General features: G+C 38.0%; 3 protein-coding genes and 4 pseudogenes across 9 annotated transcripts; 1 reads left to right on the forward strand and 6 right to left on the reverse strand.

The window, feature by feature from the left end:
• Positions 1–18: 18 nt before the first annotated feature.
• On the reverse strand, positions 19–2,292 carry LOC104739039 (general transcription factor IIH subunit 2). Of its 2 annotated transcripts, none has more exons than XM_010459277.3 (4): positions 1,944–2,292; positions 1,066–1,527; positions 597–975; positions 19–403 (listed from the first exon to the last, which is right to left on the reverse strand). In XM_010459277.3, the coding sequence occupies exons 1-4, from the start codon at positions 2,217–2,219 to the stop codon at positions 255–257; spliced, it is 1,266 nt and encodes a 421-aa protein (XP_010457579.2). In that variant the 5' UTR covers positions 2,220–2,292; the 3' UTR covers positions 19–254. The 2 variants fall into 2 exon arrangements, with proteins under 2 accessions (XP_010457579.2, XP_087342687.1); XM_087486561.1 differs by having other exon boundaries at positions 1,066–1,523; positions 1,944–2,261.
• Positions 2,293–2,343: 51 nt separating this feature from the next.
• Positions 2,344–4,359, reverse strand: LOC104743150 (receptor like protein 27 pseudogene; annotated as a pseudogene). Its single transcript, XR_015580951.1, has one exon. The product of XR_015580951.1 is annotated as a receptor like protein 27 pseudogene (transcript).
• A 530-nt stretch (positions 4,360–4,889) lies between these two features.
• Positions 4,890–6,997, forward strand: LOC104743151 (receptor-like protein 54 pseudogene; annotated as a pseudogene). The gene has a single exon (XR_015580841.1). The product of XR_015580841.1 is annotated as a receptor-like protein 54 pseudogene (transcript).
• Positions 6,998–7,115: 118 nt separating this feature from the next.
• LOC104739040 (uncharacterized) lies at positions 7,116–10,379 on the reverse strand. Of its 4 annotated transcripts, none has more exons than XM_087485684.1 (6): positions 9,132–10,379; positions 8,637–9,027; positions 8,398–8,522; positions 7,709–7,800; positions 7,516–7,602; positions 7,116–7,408 (listed from the first exon to the last, which is right to left on the reverse strand). In XM_087485684.1, exons 2-6 carry the CDS (start codon positions 8,984–8,986, stop codon positions 7,301–7,303), a joined length of 762 nt encoding a protein of 253 aa, XP_087341810.1. In that variant the 5' UTR covers positions 8,987–9,027; positions 9,132–10,379; the 3' UTR covers positions 7,116–7,300. The 4 variants fall into 4 exon arrangements, with proteins under 4 accessions (XP_087341810.1, XP_087341811.1, XP_010457581.1 ...); XM_087485685.1 differs by having other exon boundaries at positions 7,537–7,602; positions 9,132–9,214; XM_010459279.3 differs by lacking the exon at positions 9,132–10,379 and having other exon boundaries at positions 7,537–7,602; positions 8,637–9,109.
• Positions 9,266–10,565, reverse strand: LOC147927760 (pentatricopeptide repeat-containing protein At2g37320-like; annotated as a pseudogene).
• Positions 10,566–10,646: 81 nt separating this feature from the next.
• LOC109128628 (CLAVATA3/ESR (CLE)-related protein 20 pseudogene) lies at positions 10,647–11,169 on the reverse strand (annotated as a pseudogene).
• Positions 11,170–13,296: 2,127 nt separating this feature from the next.
• Positions 13,297–15,490, reverse strand: LOC104739041 (putative FBD-associated F-box protein At1g05080). Its single transcript, XM_087485686.1, has 4 exons — positions 15,230–15,490; positions 14,198–15,099; positions 13,965–14,099; positions 13,297–13,874 (listed from the first exon to the last, which is right to left on the reverse strand). The coding sequence occupies exons 2-4, from the start codon at positions 15,095–15,097 to the stop codon at positions 13,599–13,601; spliced, it is 1,311 nt and encodes a 436-aa protein (XP_087341812.1). The 5' UTR covers positions 15,098–15,099; positions 15,230–15,490; the 3' UTR covers positions 13,297–13,598.
• Positions 15,491–16,450: the final 960 nt, after the last annotated feature.

Raw genomic sequence — 16,450 nt, forward strand, 5'->3', positions numbered from 1 at the left:
TAATTACTAGGAAAACAATAAAGCCAAAAATTTATCATTAATTCTTTTTAAAAAGATCAAAATCATATTTCTTGGACTGAAAACAAATTAAATAAGTAAAAACCCTAAACTACTAATCCCACAATTTCACTACATCATAATTATCTGTTCTTTTGTGTTGTTAGACTCATTCTCTCATTCTTTTGAAATAGAAGTATGCTGAAATACATTTGTACTTCTAATTCAGCATATGCAAGTGTGAACGCCAGATTCTCTCATTCTTCCATCAAGGAGACTGATTTGGGACGGTGTATACTCTCACAGCCAGGACAATTGTGTAAGCTCTCGTGGATGTATATGTCGCAGTCCAGACAGAAATAGTGCTTGCATTTACGACATGTTACGCATGGGCCGGGCTTATTCCCTGCACAAAATGAGCCTTTATATTCAGTTGATGCAATGTGGAACATATACAAGTCCCTTTGTGTATACTTTAAACAATGGTAATCCATGAGTCTCTTAAGTTCAGTTACGGGGGTCTACTGGCCAATGGTTATTACTTATTAGTACTCAGAAACATGTATGAAGACTACATAGACTGATGTTCAAGTATTTACCTGTACCAATTAGGCTCTGTTGGCAGCCAAAACAACTCTTTCCCAATGTTCTCCGAGAATCATTCAGACTTGAAAAAGCAGGCACCTCATCAAATGGAGCTATTGGGAAGAGATGATGGTATGATCTGGCTAAATGTGGCGATGAGACAAGTGTTAGACCGCAGATAGTGCATTCTGTAGGTAGGTCACACACCCTAGCTTTGCATCTCGGGCACATATAACCAGCTCCAATCTTGACTTCCTTATGACATGAACAGATTGCCATTGAACCCTCGGCAGCTCTTTGTGGGAAACCCATCTTGATCAAATTTGCAATTGCAAATTCTGCTATTGCCGGAGGTGGAGGGGCATGTTCGAGTAGAAGATCCTTTAGATGCACCTGCGTGAAAAAATGACAAATACACACTGTTATGCAAACCAAAAAAATGTTACAAAGGTACAAGTGGAAATAGAAGGTAGCTAAACTCACCTCATCTACTGCAACGGAATACAATCCGCCAGTTTCTTGGCAGAGGTGTTTACATATGAACATCTCTGCAGAAAGCCCAATTACAGAACATCTTAATTTGGACTTCTTGCATTTTTGAATAGTCTCCATGATATCGCCAGGATCACAAGTGCATAAAGCTGAGTACAATATCAGAACCTCGCGATGACCATAAGATGGAACCTGGCTGAGATGCTCATTCACAAGTTCCAGTGCGTTCTGCAAAGAGGAGTCACCCAAAGCTTCCAACTTCCCCATCAACGCTTTTATGTGAGTCTCAGGACTACCACCAAGATCTGTCAAAGTATGAGCAACTCCATTTTTGATAGACACTAAACCGATTTGACTCAGAGGATTCTGGTCAAAGAACTCTCTAATGAAAGCCTCAATATGTTTTGCCATTACAGCTATCCGGCTTGGTCTGAAATCCATTTCCGCAGCTGCCTAGACACGAGAATACAGTACAAAGTGTAAGACTGCGCATATCTTGAAACAGTAGAAATTTAAACCCTAATCATAATGTTAGCCTTCAATAAAGACTCTGAATAAGAATCACATCTATATGATCCAGAACACCCCACTTAGAGCAAAATTAATCATTGCAAACAATACAGAGCCTAAAGAGCAGAGATCTCCTAAACTGAACCAACGATTCCAAAGTAAAAGCAGTGTACACATCTCTCTCTCTCTATATTGCCCCCAAAGAGCACTAGTTTCTCATCTCTATAAGTCTAATGGAAGTAACATATGCACAACTCGCTAATCAACTCAAAGGATACAGCATTGAATCTTCAAAATTCACAAAACCAGCAACTCAATTCCATAGACCCTAGAACCAAAAATTGCATAGAAATTTTTACCCGGGAGAAGTCAATGACGATGTAGAGATAGCGAATAAGTCCCTTTTGGATACGATTACCAGCAGCAGCGGCGGAGAGCATGCGGAGACGGCGACGATACTGAGCATGGTAAATAGCGCTGTTATCAATTGGGCGTAAAAGTCCAGACTCGTCTTCTTGCAACTCCTCCCAGGATCTGTCGTCAACATAAGCTCTTTCCCACTCGCCGATACCTTCCGCATCTTCGTCGTCTTCGTCTTCTCTTTCTCCGGTTAACCTCTTTCTTTGATTACTCATCCTTAATTAATTAAAACCTCTCTCTCACAGCCAAAGAAACCTAATAATTATAAAAAGAAGACGAGAACTCAAACTGAAATAAATAAATTACATAAAAACCCCTTTTTATTAATAAAGTTCATAATTTCAACTGAAACTTTCAATTGTGCCTATTTAATCTCTTGTGGAACAGAGTTTTACATTATTTACATATATTACCCTTGTAATCAGATATTACTCATTGAGAAGCATGAAAGAAAGTACAAAAGTGATCGTACACTACACACAAGCATCTATGTATATTGTAATATACAATTTATCCCAAGTCCTAACAACATGTCCAAATATCATCATCAGGATCAAGGTAGACCCATAGCCTATCGTTGTGGCTTTCGAGTTCAAGTTATGTGCTTGCTTCGGCGGCTTTAGTTGTTCTTGAGTCTGTGGTGATGGTGCTCCTTTTTTCTCTGAGCAACTTTTCTCAAGAGGAGGACCACAAAGATTGATATTCCCTTCAAAGGAAGCGACACATTGCCTCATATACTGTATACCCTGTGGTATTTGTCCCGTTAGTTTGTTATATGACATGTCAAGGATCTCCAAGAAGGAGAGGTTCGTTAACTCTTGTGGAATGTTCCCGGAAAGTTGGTTTTTAGATAAGTCTAGTGACTCCAGCTCTGTGAGTTTGGCCATAGACGACGGAATCTGACCTGTGAAATCGTTGTTTGATAAATTCAACGCAACTAGTGACTTCAAGAGACCTATGGATTCTGGAATCTGTCCTCCAAGTCTGTTTCCCGAGAAATCAACGAATGCCCATATCGTTAAGATTTTCTCCAGCTTTATGCTTGTTCCTTTAATATTCAGAACAATGAAAGGGTGATACCCAAGCGAGTAAGAATCCCCAATGTACCTTGGACGACCATCATATTCAAGCCCTCTAATCAAGACTGTACTCCAATTCACAAAATAATTTGGTGGCAGGCTCCCGTCGAATTCGTTACGCGATATGTCAAATATCCGCAATTCTGGAAACGATAGAGGATGGTGTTGAGGAGAATAGATTGGACCGTGGAACCTGTTTGATCGTAGGACAATGACTTGCAGATTTGGTAAAGCGGTCATCCAGAAAGGGAATGTGTCATTTATGCGATTGCTCTCCATGTTTATCATCTCTAGGCTTTTGCAACTTGCAAGAGACCTTGGAAGCTTTCCTCTTATTTTATTGTGGCCAACGTCAAGCATTTTCAGTGAGCTGTTGGAGAATGTGTCGGGAAGTCTTCTAAGGTTGTTGTGACGTAGATTCAACAGTACTAGTGATTCACTCAAGCATCTCGGAACTGAACCACTAAAACTGTTGTTTGATAGATCAACGTATAGCAGATTCCTTGGATTGCACATTGAAAGAGGTATGTCTCCTGTGAAATTGTTATTTGCTGCAGCTATGTACCTCATGGATGGTGAAATATTAGGAAAAGATCCTTGGAAGGCGTTTGAACTCAACAATAAGTAGACGAGTGGCGAATTAAGAGACGCTTTTGGAGAGCCTTCAAAACTGTTCAGGGAGTTGTGAGAGAGACTCATTGCAGTCAAAGAAGGCAGATTCCATAACCATTCAGGTACTTTACCCTCAAATGTATTGTTAGAAAGGTCTAAAGAAGAAAGTTTGGTTAAATTGTATACATAGGGAAAACCACTAGTGAACTTGTTATTTGCAAGGTCCAAGTAGGTTAGCCGACTTAGGTTACTGATGGAGGATGGAACTTCACCGGTAAAACCATTTTGGTGAAGATCCAAGAACTCTAAGTTGGAGAGTCTCCCAAACTCAGAGGGGAATGAAGAGAAAATGTTGTTGTAAGAGAGATCCAGGTACCTGAGCTGGTGTAAGCTGAAAAGGCTATTGTTAGCTTCAAGAGTGCCATAGAGACACGCACCTCGAAGTTTTAGCTCTGTCACCGCACCCGTCTTTTCATCGAACGAAACCCCATCAAAGGAGATAGCATCATTCGTCCAGGAGTTTGTTACTGAATTGTTACATAACAGATTAAACTCATTTTTGAAAGCCATTAAGCTCCCAATTTGGTTGGGATGCGTATCAGGTAGAGAAACAAGAGTAGTGACCATGAAGCTCAAAGCAAAGACACAACAAAAGAGATGAAAGGTGGAGTAAGCACACACATGTAAAGCCATCATGGCAAAAAATGATTTGCAAGTTAAGGAAGATATAATGAAAATATGTCTATACGTGGATGAGTGTTTTGCCGTCTAATAATCTATAACCATGGTAAAGACCAATTATACAGCATGACTTGGAAATTTAGAAGTCTTCTATTCTTTATTGACCATGCACATCAGCACATATTTATTCCACATAGACGGGGGACCTTACCATGTATTTTATTGTTTCTTTTTGTTTTTGGACCTTTTTCAAGTCAAGCCGTATGAAAGGTGGTACTGGAGCCCGAATCAGTATCATTGAATGATACAATGTGTTCACACACAATGGACGTAAGAGTTATGTCTGATTATAAAAAGGACCATGCTAATATGGTAGGGTCTTGCATTATGTGGAATAATCATGTGGACCGTTGATACATAATGAACGACTCCTTCGTTTTCCAAGTCAAGTTGTATCAAATTAGATCCTCTACTATGGTTATAAATTATTAGGCAGCAAAAACCATTTATATATAGGCATTTCTTCTTCAGTGCCCTTCCTTTATTTGCAAGTCTTTCTTCTTACCATGATGGCACTGTGTTTTCATGTTTACTCATTCTCGTGTTTCTTATGTTGTGTTTTTGCTTTGAGCTTTTCGGTAACCACTATTGTCTCTCTACCTTACCGTCGTTTCGACCAAGTTGAGACACTTCTAGCTTTTAAGAATGAGACTCGATCCTCCTGCATTTCAGTGACAAATTCTTGGATCGTTGATGCTATCTATTTTGATGGGGTTGAATTTGATAACGAGACCGGTGTAGTGACGAGTCTAGACCTACGTGGTGCATGTCTCACTGGCCCTCTCGAGGCTAATAGTAGCCTGTTCAGATTCCACCACCTCAGGTATCTCGACCTCTCTTACAACAACTTTAACCCGTCTTTATTCCCCACCGAATTTGCCAGACTCACCAGCTTAAAGTTCTTGAATCTTAAATCTAGTGGCTTAGTCGGTAATGTTCCATCCTCAATCAATAACCTAAGCCACCTAACCCACCTGGACCTTTCATTTAACAAGTTCAACAGTAGTTTTCCCCTCTTATACAATTTAACCAAACTTTATTCTTTAGACCTTTCAAACAATAGATTTATAGGAAAAGTGCCTGAATGGTTATGGAATCTACCGTCTTTGAACGCAGTGATTCTCTCCCACAACTCCTTCAATAGTTTTGAGGGTCCTCCGGAAGTGTTCCTTAATTCGTCACTTGTCTACTTATATTTGAATTCAAACGCCTTTCAAAGATCTTTTCCTGTGACTCCACCACCAACCATGAGGTACATGGTTGCATCAAATAATGAATTCACAGGAGATATTCCTCGTTCGTTGTGCAATCCAAGGAACCTGTCATTCCTTGATTTATCAAACAACTATTTCAATGGTTCAGTTCCAAGATGCTTGATCAGTAAGTCACTAACAGTGTTGAATCTCCGTGACAACAACCTTGAAAGACTTCCAGACATATTCTACAGAAGCAACTCGCTAAAGACACTTGATGTTGGCCATAATCATATAAGTGGAAAGCTTACAAGATCTCTTCTGAATTGCACTAACCTCGAGGTTCTAAATGTTGAGAGCAATAGAATCACAGATACTTTTCCGTTTTGGCTGGAGGCTCTACCGAATCTGCAAGTCATTATCTTACGAACGAACAGATTCTATGGTCCTATATCTTCTCCACCAAATCCTCTATCGTTTCCAAAGCTGCACATAATTGACATATCGCGTAACAGTTTTACTGGAAGTCTACCACCGGACTACTTTGTGAACTGGAGTGCATCCTTGGTGAACATCCCTCAAGATCGTCAACGGCGACCAGAGTACATGGGAGATTCTTACTCACTTGGGTTTCAACCATCCATGTATGTGGCTAACAAAGGACTCCACATAAAGCTGGAGAAAATCTTAAGAACTTTCGGAGCCATTGATTTCTCTGGAAACAGACTTGAAGGACAGATTCCTGAATCAATAGGTCTATTGAAGTCTCTCATTGTAGTTGACTTATCCAACAACAGTTTCACAGGTTATATCCCATCGTCTTTGGGGAAGCTCATCAACCTTGAGTCACTAGACCTATCGCGAAACCAACTCTCAGGGAGAATACCTCAAGAGCTAGCAACCCTCACGTTCTTGGAATACATTAACTTATCTCATAACAGACTCACAGGCCATATACCACAGAGTACACAGATTGGAGGGCAAAGTAAATCTTCCTTTGAAGGGAATGTCGATCTTTGTGGTCTTCCTCTTCATAAAGATTGCTTCGGAGAAAGAGTACCACCAACAAAAACACTGACGCAACACTCAGAGCCGCGGAAACAAGTGTTGAACTGGAAAGCAGCAGCAATAGGGTATGCCCCCGGAGTCTTGTTTGGGTTAGCGATCGGACAAATGATATCTTTATACAAACCAGTGTTGTTCTTTAAGTTGTTTCGCCTTTGACATGAAACATTTGTGTAAAAGGATCCTTTGTATTATGTATTCCTATGTTATGATAAACACATGGATGTGTTCGTGATTATGGTGTAAGTATCTCATGCTATGTATACTTCGATCCTTCATAATCCTAAGGTTTGTTCTGTTTTACTTGGTCAGGTCTCTAAGGTCTCTCCTTGAAGATTGCCTAACGTAGTATATATATTGACAATAAAGCTTAGTGGTAAGACGAGGGGATTTTCCAAATCAATGAAAATAAAACAAGACAAACATTGAAACTTTCTCTATATGCAAAGCTTAATCACTCAATACATCATTTGCATATCAACATCAAAACGTCTTACAGCACAATCTGATAGTTCACCTAAGATCTTATTCCATCTTACACACACATATATCCCTTTTTGGCTTTCTCAATCCATATAGTAACACGTTATCCAAAGTCTTAGCCTTTTAAGATTTGGGTCCCAGAATTTTCGAAAGCTCCTTCAAGATTGGTTTCTCCTTCATAGTGCTACCACCGTCATTCTCAATATGCCACTTCTTCGACATGTTACCCGCCTGTATATTTATTGTCTTTTGGTTAGCATTAACAATCGTAGAAATCATTCTGACCCAATTCCTTTGTAACTAAGCAATCAAATTTTGTTTTTTCTTTGACATGATACCCAAGTTCTTAGGGGCTCTACTTGTTCCTTCACAGACTCCAGTTTTGGCTGAAAAAGATCTCTGCCTTTCGATCTTATGTCATCAGCCTAACAAAAAGAAAATCACACAGTACACCAAGTTAGAAGAAAATGGCATTCAAGATCAGTCAAGCGAGCTTACAAATGTAAAAACATAAGAGACATGCAATCTTACAGTGCGCATGTCTAGTTTCGAGGCTGCCGTTCCAAAGACCAGAGTGGCTGAGCCAAAGATGATAATAGTAGCGGCTGCAAATGCTTTTCCTACTGCAGAAACCAAATAATTGGAAGACTCGACATTAGGCAAAATTTTCAAACACTTCATTTACGACATCAGGAACATAGAATGACGAAAGACAAACATCTCAATCTCGTTGTTCAGTGGCAGTTTCTGCTATTCTAGACTGAAGGCCCACTTTATATAAAACAACCACATGATAGATACTACCAGTACAGGGAGATACTTCAGACTGCTAAACCTATTAACCAAGAATCGTCAGATGACTCAGATGTAAGTTTGGCTGTAAGAGAAAGCAGTTGTTACATTACACACTCATTAACCCTAAGCCACGGATAATTTAGACTTTCATAACCATACAAAACAAAATTTCTCTAAAGTAAGCTGGAACCTCATCAGAATTAATGCAATCGCAGTCCCTAACAGAGTAAAATAGACAAGTTTGGGTTAGCATTTTACATGATCAACATTAGCAAAATCAAGGAAGTATACACAGAACACGTAGATATTCCAATCTCTCTGTCTCTAGCAAACAACCCAGATCGAGCCATGTTACTCTAGAGTCCATGTTTCAAAGTTCAAAATGATTGGTTTCTAGGTAAAGAGAAAAAGAGAAGTGAACATACTGTGTTGAAGTCCTTCACCAGCAGCTTTCAATTTTTCAGGATTTACAGGAGTGCCATATCTGTCTCTCCTCAATTCATTAGCTGTTGACGCCAAAAACGAATTCTCAGATTCCGGCAACTCCCATCTGCAATAAAATCGACCCAATTTATCAACAACAGTTTCATTTTAAAAATTTGAGAATTTCGAAATCTCCGAGTGAAACAGAGTATAAAACCCTAGTTTCGATCAAGTTTAGTACCTTCTGCGTCCGAATGTGACCTGAGGCAGAGACACATAACCTCTGAGAGGATTCAAGACGTCAGGGGAAATAGAAACGGCTGCGTTTGGGTCTGATTCAAGAGCCCATTTGGAGAATTGGGAGAGAGACGAAGGATCAGGAGGAGGGCCATAGATTCTAGAAGGAAGAGAATGGCGTAGAATCTCCGGAAGAACGTCAGGTTGAATTTCCGGTGGATCCGCCGGAAAAGATGGAAGCTTTTTGCCGGTGGACGGAGATTTCTCGGCGATGCGATTAACGGCGTGTTTGGATTCCTGGAAAAAGTAGGCAGCTTCTTTTCCCGCGAGTCTCCCTGCTGCAAGAAAACTCATTTTGTTTCGTTGTTTGATTACTTGATTAGTCTCGTGGCTTTCTATTTATACAATATTATCCTCATCGGTTACATAAATCCATATAAAGATATGATTTTTTAATCAAAAGTAAATGAATTAAGGATTAGAAAAACGATTTCCCAACCTTGGAGATCACGGGGTTGTAGAAGGAAGAAGATGGATTGGATATGTTCCACTTTGTTGGAGAGAAGCTCTGATTGACTTTTTAACCAGAGGTTGAAGAAAAAAGACCAACTTTGCTTTCTTAACAAGTTGAGATCAGTGGCCACAGTCCCCCAAAGCAACGATTCTTAGTTTCCGAGCTTCCTTTACTTTCTCTTGCTTGTGGTACCCATTGATCATCACATTGTAATTGACAACATTAGGTTGTTCTTCTCCCTCGATGCCCATCACTTCAAACAGCTTCTTTGCCTCTTTCAAGTTCCGTTCTTTGCAGTAAATATCTATCAAAGTAGTATAACTAACCGTGTTAGGCTTGATACCTCTATCAATCATCGTGAATAACCACTGCTTTGCCTCACCATATCGTTTCAATTTACTTAAACGACTAGCAACCGTGTTATAAGTAAAAGCATCTTGAAACCCTTTTCTTCTCCATCACATCATAAATCCTTAATGCATCATCAATCCTCCCTTATCTGCATTATCAATCCTCCCTTTTCTGCAGTAACCATTAATCAAAGTATTGAACACCACCTGAGTTATGTTAACTCCACGTACCCATAAGTGTGACTACTCAGTGAAAGACCCTTTTCCTATCAATTCATCAAACAACAAAAACGGTCTTTTGACATTCCCCTTTCTGCAATTCCAACTTATAAGAGTTGTAGTATACACATGTATATCTAATTCTATTCCTCTTTCACGTATTTCTTCGAACAACTTCTCTGCACCATCCTATTCCCCATTATTCATACCTAAACCCAATCAAAAATCGTATATGTAGCAGCGTTATACACCACGTTCTCCTTCTTATACATCACCAGCCAAAAAAACTCTCTTTTTAACATAAGCATTGATAATGGTGTTGTAAGTATAAGCTTCGGGTTTAACTCCTTTACGAAAGAACTCATCAATCAACTCTCTACTCTTTTCAACTTCTCCTCTCCTACACAATCCTTCAACCATCCTCCTGAAACCAAACAAAGATCAAAGTTCCCGCCTTTCTTGGCAGTACGAGAAAAACCAATGCAGGAACATTCTCACACTCTCTTTGAACATTCCGTTATCCTCATAAACCCTAAACGTCAATTCAAAAAACTCAAGCTTTTCTTCGTTGAATCCGCAATCAACCATCGCAGAACCCAAACTTTCGATCGGACGTTCGTAAACCCCATCAAGAGCAACCAATTTAACAGAGGGCAGAGTAGTCGGCGACAGCGAGAGAGCCAGAGAAGGCTTCCGAGTTTTGTGGCTTAGCGCAAAGGAAACGTCGTCGTTTGTGTTTCTCGATAATGAAATAATTTAAGTAGACTAGTAATATTAATATTTTTGGTCAACAACAAAATTAACTACGTTTTCGGCCAAACTCGATCAAACAAAACCATTATTACATCATTTGTTCCTCGATTTAAAACACATAAGAAGAACTAAAGAGTAAAGATGTATGTATGTACTATGTACCACATCCACACAGATATTGATTCAACAAGCTCTCATCATATTATAAACAACAACCAAGTATTGAGAAGAGAATGGAACAAAAAAGATTGGATTAATGAATCCTACATTAATATTCGTGTAGTAGTAGATATACATATGTGATATAATCTCTGTGGTTAATTAGGATTTAACAAAATAGAGGAGAGAGAGTTTAGAAAAAAAAAAACTAATAAATTTATCTGATTTTTTGTTGTTGTTGTTGTAGGTTCCTCATCGCTTGTTGTGCAAAGGGTTTGATCCCGTCTTTACCTTCCTTTTCTCCGGTATGATTTCTCCGGCGTCAACGACCGGTAAAGTAGGTTTAGAAGGGATAAAGACTCTGTCTTGACCAGATGGTTTAGATGAGAAGCTTCTTCTCTCGTCGACGTGGATTCTTGAAGCTTTAGATAGAACAACGAGGAAGATAAAAACAATGAGACAACGAATACGACGAGTCGGATTCATATTCTTTTGTTGTGTCTTTTTTTTATAAGAAAACAAAAATATTTTTTACTTCTCTTGAAGAATGTTTTTTCTTTTTCTTTTTCTTAGAGAGATTTTTGGTATATGATTATGAGAAACAAGGTGTGATGCACAAACTTCCATATGTGTTGTTGTGAGTGTGTATATATATTTGCATTTTATTTAGGGATTAGGTATCGACATATATGGTCCACTTCGTAAAGTTTCTTCTTTGTCAACATTAATTTTATATTTTACTCTATTTATTCAAGTTTTCTTTTTTAATATAATTTGAGGTGCCATTTAATTTAATACCCATATTTGAGTCAAAATATTACTACTAATTTATATATTTATAACTAGCCCAAAATTAAACATAGTCTAGTAATTAGTGTTAATGTTGTCCTTGCTTTATCATCTTGATTATAATATTTTCTTTGGAATATAAAGTACTTATTCTTATCATAATATATTTTGTTTATCATAAATACATAAAAGAGACTATTTTTATTGATTTCTAAAAATAAATAATTGATTTGAAAATAGAGTATAAGCAACAACAACAACAACAACAAAAACAGTCTTTTAAGAAAATATATATATAAGAATTTAAAAGTGTTTTACAAATGTGACCTTCGATTAGTACTTATTATGTTTACAAAATTTACAAAATATGTATAACTGTGGAACTGTCAGTAACTTGTAATGGAGAGAATCTGATAAATACAATGGTGAACGGTGAACCCCACTTCCCACCTAAAAATGGCCGGTTTAAAAGTGAGTATTGATTATAGAGATAGATGCAACAATTTTGAAATCCAACTCACAAGGAAATAAAATATCCAGTAGCTCTAATTAATGTGGTGTTCACACACACACATGCACATGTAGATCAATACATGTTGAAGTTCACACATAGCTAATATACCATGTGGTTAACGCGAATATTGGTCAATAAGTAATGATTTTGTGTTGATTATTTTCTGATTAGTTTTCACATGTGTAACGTAAAACATAATTTTAAGTTCATTAAACTTATCAGATTGTGCTACTTACGCGTGAATGTAATGAAGCTTTTTAAGGATTAAAGCATTCGTATGCAGAATGATGAAGCTTTGAATAGCGGCATGATTTGTATGAATATCATTATCAACAACAACATGGAAACACAAGAGACAAAGTTACTTATAAAGTTACATTTTTCTTCTGTTGACCTTTTTTGATTTGAGACCGGAAAATTCTGCTTTCTTTTTTCTCCACAGACTAATTCCAAAAGTCATGATTATCAATAATAGAATAAAAACCTACGTTTTATAATATTTTGACTAGTGAAAACGACTTTGGTCTAATGGTCGATAGAAAAGATTAGCTAGCTTTATATACTAGATATCTCATGTTTTAACTTTAAAACCGACTACAGCTGCAAAATTCTCAACATCTCTCATCATGTCAAACATTGAACTGTTCGTTCGTGGTGGTGGTTATATTATTTTCATAGTTTCCGGCTGATATAATATTATATTTTCCTGATTATCAAATGTTGCCGACCATTAGGGAAACATTGGCCAGATTTATTGGATTTGGGCCTATTAGAAATCTGGCCTATCTACTCCATATCTGTTGAGACAAATTTTAGATAGAATCTCACCACACACACTATAAACCAAAGGGAAGGTCCAAAACTGTTACAATAATTGCTAAATTTGTTTTTGGATTCTCATCCAAGAATTTACATTCAACCTGTTTTGTTGTGTACATTGTGTAATGTGTAATTTGGTTATTGTGTTGAGTGTTTTCTACAAGCATATTATAATTAGTGATTGTTATGTTGAAGATTATAATAGTAGTAGACATTATATTGTCACAACCCAGTTACATAAGTGATTTGGAACTAAAGATCCTTTTGCTGATCCCTTGGGGTTTCCTAAGCAACCTGAAGATTGCTTTTGGGAAGAGATACGGTGGTTTTGGTAAAAACTAGAAATTTCCGACGAGTGGGATTTTAACTGTCTGAGAGAGAAGACGCTATGTTGAAAAAATCGGTCCTATAAAGAATGAATTGACACACTTTTGACTCTTTTGCTAATTCCATCGACAGTTGATAAAAAAAAGTGCAATGAATGTCCTGTGTGTGTGACTGTGTATTATTGACACCTTTAGCCGTATAGTTTCATTTTGTGACAATATGAAATTGAATTTTGTGTTTTGTTGGTTTTAACTTTCATCCAAGATTTAAACCGGTATTACAACAATACAAAAAAAAAACGAATCACCGGTAAGGCGGTAACGATGGCCGGTTTAAAAACTGGTCAGATTAATTAGACGCTGGTCCCTTGCAAAGACGTTCTCCTAGTCATTCTCGTATACATACATACGATTCCCTTAATCAAACATGTTTCTGAAGAAGAGAGTTAAAAGTTATAAGAAAACCAACATCTAACAGCTAAATTCCAAACAAATTGTATATAAAGTGTATAGTGTAGACTATTCATTTGAAAAAAAGGTGAGATGTTGGTGAAACCCTAGGAAGATCTTGTAACTCCTCGATGATCAACTCTTGGTCTTCAAGATCCAACCTCAAAGAGATTGTTGCCGTTTTTAAACGCATAGAGTTGGCTAAAATGTATGTCAAGAATTCTTCCTCTTCTAATCTATCCCCATATGCTCTCCACTCGAATATCTCAAGCTGTGATGACAAGCATCCGGGAACAGGACTTGGTTGGTTCCATGCAAATGGGATATGCTTGGGTCTATAGATATCTTTCTGAGAAGCAATGAGGGGTTATATATATATGGTAAGCAAAAAAATTAGTACATTAAAGCTAGAACAGAGGAGGATGGTGATTATACGTACATCATCTACCAAAAGCTCTTTTAGTTTTGGAGCATTTTCAAGCAAAAGTAGGAGTGGTGTTAACCAGTCTGGTCCAAATGGAAATATGCTTAACTTTATGAGTCGAGAGAAGTTGATGGTGGTACAAAACTTAACCTGCAAACGAAACAAACAAAACACTTAAATATATTAAGAGCGAGAGTAGGTAGATGCAGCAATGAAATTACAATGAGTTAAATTAGAAAGATAGATACCATTGCATCAGACAAGTACAGATAAAGAGACGAGACTGAAGAAAAAGAAGTTAGAAATTTGTCATCCTGATAACAAGACTCAACGTTGATAATTGCATCCCGGAGACAGGGCATATCCTCGATGGAGTGAGAGTCTCCTGAAAAATCAGTGATTCGACAGTTGGTCATTGCAGGAGCATCTACAACCAAAGACCCATCGGTATGGTCTACTACATCATTGCTGCTGCTGCCAAAGGAATAATTATCATACCACAAGTCCCATAAAGTAGGCACTTTGACCGTAAACTTTTTGACATTGTCATCTTCTCTCCGTGTCACTAACAAGACTTCTAGAACAGGGCAGCTCGATAACAAGCTAACGAGAGAATCCTCGTCTTTATACACGACACGGTTTAGTTCGAGGTCTGTGAGGGATGGGAGGTAGGCGGAAGAAGAAGGAACATTCACGAGAATCTGGTCGGAGAGAGTCAGGTCAACCAGATATTCGCAAGAGTAAAGGCTCTTGTGCAAGCTGGTTGGACCAGCGGACCAGAGGAGCTTGATATATAGGTTAATCACCAAGCAGTCAACAGCTTTTGCAACCCACTTTCCGATATCAACATCGTCAGTAGTAGGGCACTGTGGACCAAGTTCCATACGCAAGCTGTATATTAAAGGTGCCTTGTGGAGTTGAAATGATTTGTTAAGAAACCACCAAACGCTTTTCTTGCTTTCACAGTCGATGTCTTTATACTCGAGGGTAGTTACCATCGTCCAGGTAGAAAGCCATCGTTTCGACAGAAACATGGTGGCTACTGCGTCTTTTGTCGGGAGAAAATCCAATATCTTTACGAGCAAATCATCGGGTAAAACACTAATCCTATCTTCACAAACGGTCTCTTCAATTTTGGCTTCTGCCATATCTTCACGAAGCATATAACATTCAGCGTCAAAAGCAACACACACAAAAAAAAAACACACTCGTTTTTAAGGTTTTGTAGTTGTCGGATGGGATTGTAACTTAGGTCGAAATTATAAAGAAAGAAAGAATACCTTTTAGGCGATTGGCACCCTCGTTAACCCTAATCTCCGGCGGGCGAGAAGATCTGATGGCGAGACAAAAGAATAAGCTTTCTCGTCCGTTACCGCTCCCTGCCTTCCTACTTCCAAGTTTGCCCGCGTCCTGGCTTGTGCGTCGTCCACGGGGTCTCTGAATTCAGATCTGGAAGACAACCCACCTGTGAAGCCAAATTTCGAAATCCCAGCCCAAAATCTTCTTCTAAATCCGGTTGACGTCGAGGGAACGCTTCCCTTGGGTCGAAGACAGTAGTTTCGTAGGTTTTGTTTTGTAGTTTTGTCAAAACAACAACATTGACTTTTATATGTATACGGGCATGCAAACTGGTCAGAAATTCGGATCAAGAGTTCAAGCTGGGCCTAAAGAAAGAAGAACGTGTGTTGGGCCAAAAGCAAACTCAAGCCCATTCAATATAGGTTTCGGTTGCAGTTAGTTACAGAGTTAAAAAAACAGCTACACAAACCGAATTTATTAGCTGTATAGTAATTAATTATTGAAGCATCAACATGAAATCTCATAGTGTGTAATAATAGCAAATATATTTGATTACACCATGCTCACATTTCATAAGTGAAGACAAATTAAATACAATGTACAAAAAATGCTTGGAGAAGATTTATTAACTATGTGATAGTAATTGTATAATTTTCTCATAATGACATAAACTTAAGAGCGGTATAAAGATGGTGGCTAACGGCAGCCAAAGCCTCAGTGAGATGCCAGTAGAGAGGCGGACCAAGTATGTAGCCAGCCATGCTCAGTCCCAGCAAAGCTAACCCGATCTTCAACTCCGCCTGTGTCTTGCAATTAAGAAAGAGATACAGCCATTAGGTAAAAATTAGAAATTTCCGGCGAGTGGGGATTTTAGACTTTTGACTCTTTTGCTAATTCCATCGACAGTTGATAAAAAAAGGTGCAATGAATGTGACTCTTTTGACTCTTTTGCTAATTATCAGTTACTTGCTTGTTTTTATTCTACTATTTTATACAAAATATATGTTTCACAATAATTGACAGCACTATAGAGAGTATAGTGAAATGAAACTATAATATATTACAATCCGTTATAAACTGCATCATGCATGTAATTGGTCCGATCCTAATTATTATTAACACTGTAATGCATATATATATTTTTTTATATAACGCACCGATTAACAAATCATTTATTTTTTCTAAATAAAGACATTATTTAT

This window comes from Camelina sativa, chromosome 14, assembly GCF_030686135.1.
Source record: "Camelina sativa cultivar CO46 ecotype springtype chromosome 14, ASM3068613v1".
In the NCBI taxonomy this organism is placed as follows: domain Eukaryota; kingdom Viridiplantae; phylum Streptophyta; class Magnoliopsida; order Brassicales; family Brassicaceae; genus Camelina; species Camelina sativa.